The sequence below is a fragment of the Dermacentor variabilis genome, chromosome 1, assembly GCF_050947875.1.
Source record: "Dermacentor variabilis isolate Ectoservices chromosome 1, ASM5094787v1, whole genome shotgun sequence".
NCBI classification, from domain to species: domain Eukaryota; kingdom Metazoa; phylum Arthropoda; class Arachnida; order Ixodida; family Ixodidae; genus Dermacentor; species Dermacentor variabilis.
This window is the reverse complement of record NC_134568.1, coordinates 177,010,901-177,027,297: the sequence shown is the minus strand read 5'-3', so window position 1 is coordinate 177,027,297 and position 16,397 is coordinate 177,010,901. Positions and strand designations below refer to the sequence as shown.

General features: G+C 47.1%; 1 protein-coding gene across 1 annotated transcript in view; it reads left to right on the top strand.

Moving 5' to 3' along the window:
* The window catches only part of LOC142588463 (synaptotagmin-15-like), a 378,085-nt gene extending 362,890 nt beyond the window's left edge, over positions 1–15,195 (top strand). Inside the window, exons 9-10 of the mRNA XM_075700233.1 lie at positions 11,658–11,866; positions 14,116–15,195. Of these exons, the coding sequence (XP_075556348.1) occupies positions 11,658–11,782 (125 nt within the window). The 3' untranslated portion in view covers positions 11,783–11,866; positions 14,116–15,195. The remainder of the gene's footprint in view (positions 1–11,657; positions 11,867–14,115) is intronic.
* The last annotated feature ends 1,202 nt before the right edge of the window (positions 15,196–16,397 follow it).

Here is a 16,397-nt window from a genome sequence, read left to right as displayed (position 1 = left end):
GGTAAACTGTCGCCCACGATCGCTGATTACTATGCGAGGAGGTCCATGTCGGAGTATAACGTTAGCCAGCAAGAAGATAGAAACTTCTGTAGCTGTGGCCGATGGCAATGCGGTGGTCTCACAATAGCGGGTAAGGTGATCTACGCAAACGATAACCCAACGATTACTCTTGGAGGATCGCGGGAAAGGGCCCAGAAGATCTATACCAGCTTGCTCAAAGGGGACGCTAGAAGGGGGGACTGGTTGAAGCAGGCCATGTGGTGCTTGTGGCGGACGCTTGTAGCGCTGGCATTGAGAGCAGCTTTCAATATCTTTCCGCATCTTAGGCCAGTAAAAACGTTCTTGAGCCCGGTAGAGTGTACGCGTGGAACCAAGATGACCGGAAGTTGGGTCATCGTGCATGGCGTGTAATACTTGGTGGCGAAGGTTCTTGGGGACAACTAAAAGGTAGCGTGCACTGGTGGTCGAGTAGCTCTTCTTATACAGCGCGCCACCATCACGTAGGCGAAAGCGACTGCCTGCAGGTGACTCCTGTGCTGCCGCGAAGAGCGGTTGTAAGCTCTCGTCCTTGTGCTGCTCGGATATGACGGTACCCATATCCGGAAATTCCGGGGACACAAAAGCGATGTATTCATCAAAATTGTCCGCATCACATTCAGTTGTTTGAAGTGGCATCCGAGAGAGACAATCAGCGTCAGCATGTCGCCGGCCACTTTTGTAGCAAATAACGAAATCATATTCCTGTAGACGGAGGGCCCAGCGCGCTAGTCGTCCTGAGGGATCCCGCAGATTCACAAGCCAGCATAGCGAATGATGATCTGTTATCACAGTGAAGGGGTGCCCATAGAGATACGAACGAAACCGTTGCACGGCGAAGATGACCGCCAGACACTCTTGTTCGGTCACTGTGTAGTTTCGCTCGGAGCGGCTCAAGGACCGGCTAGCGTAAGAGATCACGTGCTCACTGTCGTCAACACGCTGAACTAGCACAGCACCGATGCCTACGCCGCTGGCATCGGTGTGAATCTCAGTTGGTGATGAAGGATCAAAGTGCCGTAGAATTGGTTGGGATGTCAATAGGAACTTGAGCTGGCGAAACGATGAGTCGCAATCTGCAGTCCACTCAAAGGGAACGCCTTTTTGGAGAAGGCGTGTAAGGGGATGAGCCATGTCAGCAAACCGGGGAATGAATCGGCGAAAATAGGAGCACAAGCCCAAGAAACTTCTTAACTGCTTGACAGAGTTGGGTACTCCAAATTCTTCTACGGCCGCAGTCTTTTGTGGATCTGGTCGGATGCCTTCTTTAGCGACCAGATGGCCTAGCACAAGAGTTTGTCGTTCCCCAAAACGGCATTTTTTTGAATTGAGCACAAGGCCCGCTTTCTCCAAGAAGTTCAAGACCAAATCCAAACGTTTGTTGTGCTCACTAAACGTTCGCCCGAAGATCACAACGTCGTCTAAGTAGCACATGCAAACTTCCCATTTTAAGCCGCGTAATATCGTGTCCATGAACCTTTCGAACGTTGCGGGTGCGTTACACAACCCGAAAGGCATCACGTTAAACTCGAGTAGTCCGTCGGGTGTTACAAATGCTGTCTTTTCTCTGTCGTCCTTGGGTATAGGAATTTGCCAGTAACCTGACCGTAAATCGATTGAGGAAAAGTAAGATGCCGCAAAGAGACAGTCGATGGCGTCGTCAATTCGTGGGAGCGGATATACATCTTTCTTAGTGACGGCGTTTAGGCGACGGTAATCAACACAGAACCGCCACGTACCGTCTTTCTTCTTCACCAATATCACGCGGGCTGCCCAAGGACTAGATGATTCTCGAATGACGCCTTTGTATAGCATTTCTTGGACCTGATCGCTGATTATCTTGCGTTCTGACGGGGATACACGATAGGGTTTTTGTCGGATGGGCTGGGCGGCTCCCGTGTTGATGCGGTGACGAGTTCTGGACGCAGGAATTGATGGCGGGCCATCGTGCTGCGCAGAGTCGAATACCGAGGTATGTTTCGTAAGGAGGGCCATCAAAACTCGACGCTCGTGATCGCTGAGTGACTTGTCAATCATGGAAAGTATCTTCGAGCTCCCGGGGCTCGAGACACTGGTTGCTCCTCCATCGGGGAGCTCTGTAAGTACTGCCACCGATACGGGCGAGTCTTCCTGAAACGTGGCAATCTTTAGGCCTTGCGGTAGCACTGCCGCTTCAGTGGAACAGTTTAGCGCCCACAGCCCCACGCATCCGTTGGTCACTGAGACTACGCAGTGCGGAACTAACACGTTTTTCTTGAGGCAGTTCCGATGTACAGGTTCCACTGCAGCGTCGAACGAGATAGGAGTCGGAGATGAACAGGCGACGGCAACACGCATCGCGGATAAGGCGGGCACAACTGTATCCTCAGACACGCACAGCACACTCTCCGGGCAAGCTTCACCTTCAAAGAGCACAGGTGAAACACTGGTGTCAACACTGAGTTCTCCCGTGCGGCAGTCAACATTCGCACCACACAATTGCAAAAAAATGGCTGTGGCTTAGCTAAGGTTAAGCCCAGGATGCGAAGCATACTAGCCTTTATTTTAGTTGTTGAACCACTGTTTAGCCTGGTGAACTGCTGTTGCTTGGCCATATTTGGTTCGGCTAGACGAAGAAACAACTCATGCGTTACTCTGCTTCGCCTTCAAGAGTGGAACGCGACAGCTTTCCCGTCGAACCGCCAAAGGGTGTAAGACAATGGGCTACGGCGCAGCGACTACGCGCCCCGCATTGGACGTGGTGAGCGTCGAGCAACGCAGCGTTCGGCGCGGCAACGAAATGTGCGCCTGAGCAAGCGACGCACGCCTGAGCCTTAGAAACAGCTCCTTTCTAAGGCAACACCGCATTCACTAGAGGCGCTTTTGCACCGCTTTGAAGCATCGTACTCGTGGCTCAGTGGTAGCGTCTCCGTCTCACACTCCGGAGACCCTGGTTCGATTCCCACCCAGCCCATCTTGCAAGAGTTGAGCCAAAGCCACCTAGAAACAAGCGCAGCTGCTTATATACCGCCGCGAGCGACGGCGCGAGTTGGAGCCCCGTTTCTCCTCTGTCGTGACGTCACGGTGTCACGTGGTCAGCCTTGAAGGCGACGCCGCGAGCGACGGCGCGAGTTGGAGCCCCTTTTCTCCCCTGTCGTGACGTCACGGTGTCACGTGGTATTGAAGGCGACACCGCCGCGCCTGAGGAGCTGGGTTGAGCTCTAGTAATATGCTTCGCATAAAAGTCAATCCCCAGAATCACGTCATGCGAGGAAGAACAGTAAACTCTGCATTAAAAACTTTCCCACCCAATGACACATCCACGTTACACACACCAACCGGGTATAACGATTCACCACTGACTCCACGGAAACTTGTGCACTGGTCCCAACGAAACATAACCTTCCGTCCCAGAAGGCCTTTAAACCCCACACGCATGACCGAGACAGTTGCTCCCGTGTCGAATAAAGCCATTGTAGAGCATCAGTCCATGAACCTTATTCTTTAGCATGAAAATAGTTGGAGGTAGTTGAGTCGGCAGCACACATTTTCCAGCGACCTCACCTCCATCGGCCGCGCTGGCTAGTTTCCCGGCGGGGGCGACACGAAACGGCGCCGAGGCGATGGTGACGTGAATCGCGGCCGAGGGGATGGTGATCGGGAGGCTCGGAAGGCTGGTGGTGGCGTCAGAGTACGGTCGGAGGCAGGGGAGCGGGAGCGGTTCCGGGTTCTTTCTTCTCCAAGGTAGGTCTCCTGGGTGCTGCATCGGTCCTCTCGAAAGTGGCTTCCTGAAGTGGAGTCTCCTGGCCACTGAGTGCGCAGTGTACGACCGCTAGACCGCATAGTCGGCGCTGACGATCCGTAGTTCGATGCTCGGCGTCAGCTACAGTACCTAGCTATATGGCCAGGCATGCCGCAGCAGTAACACACTGGCGAAGGGCGAACTTCAGAATGCGGATTGAAGTATTCTGCCGAAGACATCGGTTGAGGGTAACGAGGCTCTTCCCCTTGAAAGTCGTAGGTAGCGGCGAGTCTTCCTGGACGAAAGTTGCGTGGGCGAGGATCAAAACGTTGAGGGGGCGAATCATTGCGTGGTGGTTCGTTCGTAATGTAATGCGGTTCGTCTCTGGAGCCGTTAAGATCCGCGACGTTCACCGAGTGGTTCCAAGTAGCCGAAGGGGGTTCCCAAAGAGTGTCTCGGAAAACGGAGGGACTACAACGTGGCGCCGCATAACGTGCCTGTTCTTCATGTCGCTGTAGCTCCTCGCGGACTATCTGGCGGATGGCGGACGAAAGGTCTGGGAGCGGAGGACTCGTGTCAACACTTGCTACAGTTGTTACATTGGCCAGCCGTCCAAACTTTGGTGTAATTCGGCGAGTCTTCAGGGCCTCGAACGTACGGCAGTGCCGTATCAGTTCTGATACAGTGTGCAAGTTCTCTTTACCAATGAGGAAGTTGTACACGTCTTCCGCTATTCCTTTGACCACGTGCCCCACTTTATCTTCCTCTGTCATGTGAGGGTTGACGGTTCGGCACAACTTCAAAATTTCTTCGATATAGGTAGTGCAAGTCTCGCCGGGTACCTGAGCTCTCTGGGCTAATGTGAGTTCCGCACGTTTCCTCTTTGCGTCCGAGTCACCGAAACACTTTTTGATTTCCTCAACGAAGCGTGTCCATGTAGTTAGCATGTCCGCGTGGTTGTCGTACCATACCAGCGCCGTGCCGGCCAGGAAGAAAACAACGTTCCTAAGCTGACTGGCAGCATTCCAGTTATTGTATTGGCTTACCCTTTCGTAATGAGTTAGCCACTCATCCACATCTTCCTCTGCCTTCGCCGAGAACGTGCGTGGCTCTCGGTAGTGCTGGATAGGGACTGCGCTTGCCGAGGCACTGCTGGTGAGGGTATTTTGCTCTGTAGCCATGATGGAGCGCGACGGCGAAAGTCCGGCGAGGCGACGGCTTCGGCGTAGCTCTTGTGCTGGTGGTTCCGTTGTAGGTCGTGGGAGTTACCCCGCACATCTCCACCAAATGTTACACACGAGGTGTTTAACACAGAACCAGATGAATCTGGTTGATAGGCGCGGTTCTTGAAGAGCGGTCTCGCGGCAGCTTGGCCAACGTCGTTTTCTTCTTTCTTCTGGTTGTCGGCGCGGCAGGCGTGGTTCATGACAGCTTGTAACAATATATATATATATATATATATGGTGAAGTAGACTCGCGTATGAAGCGATTTATTGACGTTTCGGCCGGGGTCCCACCTTTATCACAATACAATGCATGGCGAAGGTACAGTTTATATGCATGCGCATATCAACCAGATGAAGATATGTTTCCATAAAAACCAAAGAAAATGCGCAAGCATAATGCGTGTCGATCGTTCTGACGAACAGTTGATACATGTCTAAACAGATGGCGTTTGCAAACATATCATTTCAAGATACGCAAAAAATATGAAATTCGAAATAATTATCAGGTGACAGCAAAAAACGTCACCGAATAGGCGCTATGTCACCAATCAAGAACAACAAATGAAAACAAACGCGAAAAATAGTAACGTGCTGGTAAAAGGGCAAAATAGTGCTGTGCTGTTCAAAAAAGAAGGGAAACGAGGGAAGATGTGACTGGCTATGTGGCCAAGCAACTCACTTTTTCAACACTTTCATTCAAACCAGACGCGACAGTATCAAACTTATAGATAAGAAAGTATTGACGGGCTTCTTTATCATAATTTGAACGACATCCCGATTCAAGCAACGTGACTTTCATCTTATCAAATGAGGGGTCAGGGAGATGTGCGTGTTTTGAGATGGGTAGATTGGCTACGTATTAGCGTTGGATTTGGGATTGTTAAAGCGGAATCTAAAAGGCCCTTCTGTTTGTCCACTGTACTGTTTCTTGCGCAGTGTTCCATGGTATATATATATATATATATATTCACGCATATATATTACCTTTTTAGTATCGCAGTTGAAATCACCTTTGATTTTAAATAAAAGTTTGAAGCCGTACTAGTGACCTGCGGCGATGTACACATGTAGGGGCATACTTTGCATCGCGGTTTTTGGCAAAGATGGCTTCCGATGGCGTCAGTGCAGTCAATCTTAGATGATGATGATAGTATATCTCGAATATTTCTAACTCTACGGTATACTACTTTCGGCGGTTCAGCGAAAATGTCTTTGAGGCGTTCACTTGGCATTAGAATGTTTCGGTGTTTCTTTAATACATCTAGAACACGCAGGACTGACGCAGAATTGGTTAGGACAAGATTTTTCTGGGGGAGTACGTTTCTTCGCAGTGGACAGAAGCGTCCTACGGTCATGCAGGTCTGCGCATTTTATTGCGTTGTCAATTAGTTGGGGTGGATAATTTCGTTTGACTAAAGCGTTCTTTAGGGCTACGCAATCTCTTTGAAACCCGGATTGTTCAGAGCAGATTCTTTAGATACATAACGCCGGACTATAAGGAATGCGAGTCTTGCAATGTTTAACGTGGTTGCAAATATTGATATCGGTCTGTCGGTTTTTTGTACAGGGCAGTAGATGGTTTTTCATTTAGCACTGAAACGCTGACATCAAGGTAGTTAATAGCAGAGGGAGAATACGTGTGAGAAAACGATATGGATGTATGGGCATTGTTGAAGTCAGAAATGAAGGAAAGCAGCTCCTCTTCACCATGTGACCAAATCATAAAAACATCGCCGATGTAACGCTTGTATTACAAAGCTTTTAGCGCCCGTATTAAAAAAAATTATTTTCTAGCTCACCCATAAATATATTGGCATAGCTGGGTCCGATCCGCGCACCCATTGACGTTCCACTAACTTGGACATAGTGTTGAACTTCAAATTCGAAGTTGTTTAGTTCTAACATAACTGCCAGCAAAGTGGCCAACGTATTGCTGTCGATTAGTTTCTGCTTGATTAGTGCTGCTTTGTAAGAATTGACGATTGTCCTGATGCCATCTGCATGCGGAATGTTGGTGTACAAGGATGCTGCATGAAGTGTAACCGAAAGAGAGCCTTGAGAAATATTGAGATCGATAATATCTGAGAGAAAGTCGGTAGTATCCCTTATGTAAGACGGAAATGTAGCTGGGATATTACTAATGAGGGAATCTACGTAGCTGGACAAATTTTCTGTGACTGTACTGTGACTTTCTGTACTGTTTCTGGGACTGTATCTTGACATGATGGGTTTGCAAACGCATTCTCTGTTTAGACTTGTATCAACTGTTCGTCAGAACGATTGATACGCATTCTGTTCGCGCATTTTCTTCAGTTTGTATGTAAACATATCTTCATCTGGTTGATATGCGCATGTATATAAACTGTACCTTCGCCATGCATTGTATTCTGATGAAGGCCGGACCCCGACCGAAACGTCAACAAATCGCTTCATACGCGCGGCTATATATATATATATATATATATATATATATATGTGTGTGTGTGTGTGTGTGTGTGTGTGTGTGTGTGTGTGTGTGTGTGTGTGTGTGTGTGTGTGTGTGTGTGTGTGTGTGTGTGTGTGTCATTATGGTGTTTGTGCTATCGTGGTTCTGGCACGTAAAACCCCATACTCTAAATTTTAATTTATCGAGCCTATAGTGGATTTATACCTTCATAGTGCACTGAGCCCCGGTAAGCACAACGATGAGGAGTGGCCGTAAATTCCGTTGTCCGATTTGTATTTATGTTCTCGCCGAGAGAATATTGCAAAATCAATTTGCCTCTATCAACTATCGGCTTCGAGCTAATATAATGTGTAAATTTCGCAATTATTCTTAAAATTGCACTTTACTGAGTTCATTGTCACCCAGTGAAACTTACATTTGTTGGGTCTCTCCTCCTGCTCAAGTAATGCAGCTACATGAACGTAATCTTGCTTAACTGCTATCGTACTTTTTTTTGTTATTTAAAGCGCATCTTCGAAAAATCGCTAGTTTAATGCCTGCATATTCCATCGTCTTCGGTTTGCGGGAACTGCTGTGTATTTTACTGCCGCCAGTAGGTCAATATTAGTAGTTGAACGTAGCACTCGCTTCGCGTCATCTTAAATCGATTTTACTGAATCATTTCGGGGTTTGCTGATGCGGAGAGCTGACCATAATGCGTCCCATTACCACCTGTATCAAACAGTGACCCCTGTTTTTTTTTTCAGCGCTGGACGATTCTGTCTTGCAGAATAAGAAGTGTACTGAAGGACGCTAATTTTATACGCTCGGTACCTGATGTACTTGGCATTCTAGTGTAACATTGCTTCTGGTGCACTACTGCAGTTGTTTTTTTAAGAACGCAGGCCTCAGTGACTGATTGTAGTTGTGGGGCGCGTAGTGCTCCCCTCTCTCCATCTTTTTCCTACTTTATTCCCCCATACCCACAGTGTAGGACAGCGACCCGCGCGCTATGCGGTTGATTTCCCTGCCTTTGCTCATTTTCTTCTCGCTCTCTCTCCGTCAGGGCAATTTTGCAGTGAAGACTGGCAATTCCATAAATACTTTTGTTGAAGCTCTGATTAAATGCCGCGTGTATTTCTCATATATCTATCACATCATATGTCACGAATACGATCTTGATTACATGTCCTGATCCCCTGTTTGGTGATTTCCGCATGGGAATACATTCTTGGTATATTCTGAAGCAGCAGAAGCTTGATGTGGGCGAGTTGGTTTTGCGTACTTGATGAAAATAGCGCTACGAAGACGCGGACTAAAAGAACAACATGTACGATGGACAAGGCGCTACTTCCAACTAAATGTTTTTTTGAAGAAACAGGACTTTAAATAGATGCAACCAAGAATGGTCCATCGTGACATCACCACCTCCCTATCTCATTAGAAAAGCTATCTCTTTTTCGGTAAGCGTCACTGAAGGGCAACTAATGCACGTGCCCTCGGCCTTTGCAATGTAAAAAGCTTCCAATATCTCCCGTTCTAGTCTATCTCTAGACCGTGCCAGAAACCTGGTGTCGCGAAGATACGGACGGCAATTGTGATGTTTACAGTATTCTGCCAGATGGCCCCCCGCATTGTTATTTACGGCCCAATTGTGCTCACGCGCCCTTTCATTAAAACACCGTCCGGTTTGACCGATGTAAACCTGTTAGCAACTTAGGGGTATCTCATATACGACATTACTTTTGCAAGCAGTGTACTGCGCTGCATGTTTCTTAGAGCATGATTCGGGTTTTGCTTTTGTCATCATAGGGCATACCTTGGCCAGCTTACGTGGTGCACTGAGGAGAAGATTGATACTGTGCCTTTGTGCCACCTTCTTGAGGTTGTGGGACACCCTGTGCCAATAAGGAATCACATATAATCTCTTCCTATCAAATGGCTTTCTTGTGTTAGTGCCCTCTCTTGCCTGTTTGATCTTTTGAAGAAGCTTATCGCAAACGCTAGAGATCAAGAGTGAAGGGAAACCGGCTAGGTGTAGCCTTGAAACTTGGTTATTGAAACTGATTTCTATTTTGTGGTTGCAAGATTTGTTTAGCGCTTCTTTTAGACAAGTCATTGCCACTCCTCGTTTTACTAGCTTGGAGTGTGCAGTGTCGTATGAAATTAGCTGCTTGTTCAACCTCGGCTGGTATTCGAAACAGACATGCGTGTTCATCAGAGTGAGATTGAGGTCCAGAAAGCTAATGCTGTCATCACAAGGCCTTTCGCACGTGAAGTTTAGAGCCTCCGATGCATTTCTAAATGTGTTAATTATCGATTCTACAGTGTCATCTAGCCTAGACCCAGGAACGTCGTTAACAACCACCAGGTAGTCATCGACGTACCTCATTATGGAGGGAGCACATGACTGATTCAGAATGCTGTTTACACGCTTGTCAAAGGCGCTGAGAAAGATGTCTGAAAGAATGGGAGCGAGCAGCGATCCAGTGCAAAAGCCCTTGCGTTGTACATAGTGTTAGTTTCTGAAACTAACGACAGTGCAATGAAGATAAAAGCTTAACAGTTCTAAAAACTGGCCACTATTCACTCCGGTTGCACAACTGAACCTAACTTCACCAAAGTCTTCGATTTTGTTCCTAATGGCACTGAGCACTCCGTCATGAGGAATCGCATAATACAGGTCTTCAACGTCCAGTGAAAACGCGTACACATTGCTCCAAGTCCCTTGTTCTAAAGTCAGCACGACTTCTCTAGAGCCCCGCACAAGGAAAGGGTCATCCAGGGGTAACTGGCATAAATGGCGCTTCAGGTAGTGCCCTACTTGCATCTGCCATGTCTTCTTCTCAGAGACAATAGCCCTAAAGGGGCAATCAGGTTTGTGGGTCTTGCCGGAGAAAAAAAACTTCCAAGACGCCTACCTCAGCCCTGTTGGTCCCCTTCCGAAGAGCATCCAGGTTGAAGTTTTCAAGCAGCTTGACCGCATTGGCTTTTTGCTTTTTGTGGTTGAAATCCACGGCCTTGAAATTCTTCTCAATCGCGCTGATGGCCCTCTCTCAATAGGCGCCCTTGCAAGGATGACGAAGCCATCCTCCTTGTCCGCCTGTACCGCGACGAGGTCAAAATCTTGCAACCACAAAATAGAAATCAGTTTCAATAACCAAGTTTCAAGGCTACGCCTAGCCGGTTTTCCTTAACTCTTGATCTCTAGCGTTTGCGATAAGCTTCTTCAAAAGATCAAACAGGCAAGACAGGGCACTAACACAAGAAAGCCATTTGATAGGAAGAGATTATATGTGATTCCTTATTGGCACAGGGTGTCCCACAACCTCAAGAAGGTGGCACAAAGGCACAGTATCAATCTTCTCCTCAGTGCACCATGTAAGCTGGCCAAGGTATGCCCTATGATGACAAAAGCAAAACCCGAATCATGCACTAAGAAACATGCAGCGCAGTGCACTGCTTGCAAAAGTAATGTCGTATATGAGATACCCCTAAGTTGCCAACAGGTTTACATCGGTCAAACCGGACGGTGTTTTAATGAATGGGCGCGTGAGCACAATTAGGCCGTAAATAACAATGCGGGGGGCCATCTGGCAGAATGCTGTAAACGTCACAATTGCCGTCCGTATCTTCGCGACACCAGGTTTCTGGCACGGTCTAGAGATAGACTAGAACGGGAGATATTAGAAGCTTTTTACATTGCAAAGGCCGAGGGCACGTGCATTAGTTGCCCTTCAGTGACGCTTACCGAAAAAGAGATAGCTTTTCTAATGAGATAGGGAGGTGGTGATGTCACGATGGACCATTCATGGTTGCATCTATTTAAAGTCCTGTTTCTTCAAAAAACATTGTTGGAAGTAGCGCCTTGTCCGTCGTACATGTTGTTCTTTTTGTCCGCGTCTTCGTAGCGCTCTTTTCATCAAGTTTGGTATATTCATACCAGCTTAGCTTCTGCGGTATTTTTTACGAGGCTAATAAATTTTCCGATCGTACTTTAGCGAAATCCTGAGTCACGCCATCGTGATTCCTGATGAACTGCACACAGTTCACCTGGTACTGGAACTGGCACACAGTTCACCTGGAACTGGTACGATTCCCGTAATCTTATGATGTGCTTAGTCATTCGCAACAAATGTGAACATACGTGTTCAGGACTCTGTGCTGCCCGCGAAGCCGGCCAGACAGGCTCAATTCTAGAAAGTTGCATGTCTCGTATCTCTCACTACCGACTTGCACCACCGTGCAGACCGATGCCTGGGGCGCGTCGTCCTCGGATCCTTCATGTTCGCCCGGGGACTGGCGCAGCAACACTGGACCGATGCACTGGCAGCAGCGCCCAAGCAGATCAACCGTTGGCACCGGCTGTCCTGAATGCGGCCGTGTCCCCCTGTCCCCCCAAGTCCCACCCCTGACCGTGCCACTGCTGGCAGACCTGGCGACGGATCGCCATCGTGGGTCAGTATACGCCCCGGTCGTTCGCCTTTGTCCAGTGTGTGCAACTGCACCCTTGAGAGTAAGAAGGACAGGTTATGCGTGGACACGTCGCGCATGCGCCGGTAGTGCACGCCGCCGTAGTTAACGCTGGCCTAACGTGAGCGCGCCATCGCAAACATGGTGCACACTCGCGCTCTCTGCACGCGTTCACAGCAGTCAGAAATTACGCTTCTCTGCTGTGCCACGGAAATCGTAGAAAGCCACACACGCAAGTTTTCATCCTTCGGGTCACACCATCAAAACACTCCTCGCTCTCTCTATCTCTCTCTTTGCCTCCTTCAGTCTGATGCAAACACGTGAACGCGCTGCCTGCCGTTCGTTTGGCTGGCAGCACATGCTCGTAACTATCAAGTTTTCACTCCGGCCGCGCCAACATTCCGTTTTGTCCGACAGTTTCTTAATTGAGATTTACCGAACCAAGCCACGCACAACAGCTTTGAAATACGCCGTAGTGGAGGGCTACGGAATAATTTTTGACCACCTGGCTTTCGTAGTGCGTGCACTCAAGGCTCAACTAGTACACGCGCAGTTTTGCGCCACGCCCCCATCTGAATGCAGCCGCCGCGGCACGACAGTGAACCCCCGACCAAGCTCTTCAGAAAGCCACAAACACTGAGCCACTGAGGCATGCAGGCGCTTGCCATTTGGGCTTCTGTAGCCTAATCAAATTAACTACAATACCGCGCTGTCTTACAGTACAGTAACCTCACTACAGAAACCAAAATAAACAAACCAAAAAACATTCGCTCTTCAAGCGCTCCAGTATGCAGAGGGTAATGTCGAATACAGGCTAGGACGTTGTTTTTTTTTCTTAACTAGTATGGTGTCGCTTCCATAGTGTAGTACCTTCAAAGCTTCTCTTTCAAAAAGAAAACCGAATCATGCAAATTACATTTCGTGAATCTCATTATTTTTCAGACGGGCACGGAGTGCATACAGCACGAAAATGTCCAATTCGCAGCTATGAATTCTTAATAAGGTTCCGTCGCAGCCAACTCGTTTAATTAAGCGCTTGGAGGCTAACTTTACAATGCAGCATTAAGCATCCAAGGCAATCGTTATACGAAAGCAATTCGCTCTGCAAAAGTCTTTAAACGAATGCGCCTTACGAGACATCCAACAACGCTGTCTGGTTCTGCAGCCTGGACTCGGTATTGAGGTTGAATGTTTCGAGGCAGTTAACGACATAATTATTTTTGTATAGCTATGAGAAAGCGTTGAAACAAACCAGCGGAGCCTTGGCACAGGAAGTACTCGCCGAAGCACGCGAGCGCTGATTGTGGAAGTCGTCTTATTTTCGCGCTCATCACTTAGACCAGTGATTGTCTTCCTGTTTCACTCTACGTCTGTCTCACTTTCCCGTGGCCTTTCTGGGTGTTTCTTCTTGCTCTTGAGTTTTGTTTGGTCGCGTGCAACCGTGGAAAGTTAGCTACAGTAAACAAGAAGCCACAGCCACGTGACGCCTGTCTGAAACTTCTTCGTACTTGCGTAAAATACTTGCAGAAGCGATATTTTTTTTGTTCCGGAGTCATTATGTTTCTGTGTCAACATTGGCTCAAAATTTGAGCATTACTTTACAGAAAAGCTAAGAATCCACTTCCGCATCTGGAAAAGTTATTCCTGGAGTTTAGAGGGAGTGGTGCAAACGTCGATCATCGTCCCAAGTTTTAATAGAATAGCTTTTTTTTGTTATTTTTTTTGTACAACAGTATGCCACGTAGCACAGTTTGTTTGTTTGTTTGTTGGTTGGTTGGTTGGTTTGTTTGTTTGATCAAAGCTAATTTATACATGTAAAGCGCATGGTATTAACAAAGCCATTCGATCTGCCTGACATATTTATTTCCAACGTGACAGCGCCTGGTATATTGTTATTTATTACTCGTACCTAACCAAACAGATGCTTCAGCTGCACAATACTGCAATAGCTCCTTGAATTATTCTTGCCCTCCTTTGCTTCTAAGGGATAAAGGGAAGCTACATTTTCTTTATCTCTCGAACGATGTAACAAACCAATTTCCTTATAATTTTTGAGCCCATGCAAAATCGGCATCAATCCCTCTTCAAGTCGGTGAGTTCTGTTGAACTGGCTATGAGCCAACTCAGGCAGAAAAAAAAAACATAATTCGTCTATTTGTGGCTGTATGAAAGCGTTGGCATTGCTAAAGTGTATTCTATATAGCCATCTTACATTGAGTTTTGTCTCTTTACAGATGCTGTCGCGCGGCAGAGATGACCTATTGGATGCTTGCTGAAAGAGCGCTGTCATGTAGTGCCGTCTGAATTTGTTTGTGACCTGCTTTGAGTGTGACGACATGGTGCTGTGCGGTCCCTTCTTAACCTCTATAGTCGTATTCCGTCATGTGTGCGGGTTGTCCGTGTGAAGGTAGTTTATAGTACAGGAAAGAAAACCAGCCAGTATTGCTCTGTATTATCGCAAAAGTCGCATTTATCTATCTGTGCACATTTCAGAAAACCACATTCCATACCCTGACGCACACCTCTCACGCCTGCTGCGTATTGTGGCGTTTTAACAACGCCAATGCAATATGACTCTTAAAACACTACAGGAGACGTGCTATGAAGATTGTTATATATCATGTTACTGCAGGTTTTGATTACTTCTTCAGGCATTCAAGTGTCCCGGAATCTACACAGACGTGCTGCATTTTCAGCGATATAAGAACCTCGGTTTTTATATTTTCAAGCCTATGATAACCATCATTGCGGTGGAGGATGCTTAGGTTCCAAAGAAAGACAGAGAACGCATAGCAATGGCACCGTCAAAAACATTATTCCTTGAGTGGCACTCGAAATTATACAGTGCAAAAACATTTTTACTGTAGAAGAAATTATAGCCAGCCAGGTAATCTAGTGATTACCATGTATATTCTATAGCCCCTTATTGAGGTTCACACTTGATGTGAGGTCCTTCGTGCCGACAACAGCAGCCTCTGCTGCTATTGCTATCCCGTAACTAACTGTCGTATGTACCGCAGGGCCTACTTGCGACGTCCAGTTTTCACAAAGGATTCGCCAAACATTGTTTCAAACGTTGACAGCCTCAGTTCGTGAACGTAGGTGGTGCTTACATTCAGGCACAATTTTTTGTCATCTTCAAGGGAGGTAGTCTACACGGGTGCTTACATCGGAAAAATATTTGGTGTCAACTGCTCATACAAATGAGCTAGGACCTTCAACTACTTCATTTAGGTACAAGACAACTTGCTTTATTTTTGTGTGTGTGCGAGTGTAATCATCACGGTCATTCAATAGAACCTTTCAACAGCTTCCTTGGCGTTTCTTTAATTAGAGAAGCAAGTTTTAAATAAATAAATATAAACACACAATCACATTTGTTTTGAAACCGCGTCTCCCTAGTTAAAGATAAACCAGCATGACTTCTCGAAAAAAAAAGAAAGAACATGTCGACAAACGCGAAGTGAAACACCGACCAAAACAGTACCGAAATTTCATGACGCTTCGACTCTCATGCGAGAGCCTTGTTCACATGAATTAAGTCCACTTGACTGTGTACAAGGCTCCTCTATGGGAGCCGAAACTTGAATTAATGTCATAACTATTTTGGTCGATGCTTAACTTCACGTTTTTCGACATGTATTTTCCCGGCCGGATGGGTTGCCGTAAATATGCATAAAATAAAACCAGAGCAGCATTCGCAAAGCGCTTCTTACTCCCGAGCGGATCGTAAGAAGCGCCACCGGCCAATCATGAAAGCGGACATGACATCAACGAAGGTGCTGCGACATTTAGAAACACCTCTAACGATTGGCGACGATTTCTTTGGTGGTTGCCAAAAGCGCATACGCGAGGCCGCCAGCGCGGGGCACGTTTTGACCTCTCGTGATGAACAAACCAAGCAAAGGGCGGTGCACGTGTTCTATCTGTTGGGAAACAAAGCACACATGACTGACTTGGCTTGGAACACTTTCGCCTGAATTTTTGGCATTTACCCACACCACCACCCTTACTCTCTTGCATGTCATATATAGTCGTACCTCCCTGGATGTCGTAAGCACGCAGGAAAGATGTCACTTTGCGAAGCGCCATTCTGAAGAAAAATCACGTGGCACTGTTTAATACTAATACAGCGAGGGCGCGACCTTTTATAGAAAGGTGGAACAAACAGAAAATGAGTGAACGACACCAAACGGGCGGAGTATGTGTTCGCTTCTTCAGTGATATGTCTTGATTTTACGTATTTCTGAACGTACACGTACAGGGGCAATGCTTGTACTAAGTATTAGGCACAATTTATTATCTACGCTTGGGAGGTACTAAGGTCATTTGCATCATTTCTGCCATCACTCTCATGAATGTCCCGAAGCAGTTTGCAAAGGTCACAAAGGTCACCGATGGCTTCAATTTCGAAGCATACTAGTAGTTATGCTCGACGCTTAATTTCTTTGTAGTACGGACAGCAAAGACGACGAAGTGATTCCAAAAGATATGTTAAGTCAAGAAAAATGACCAA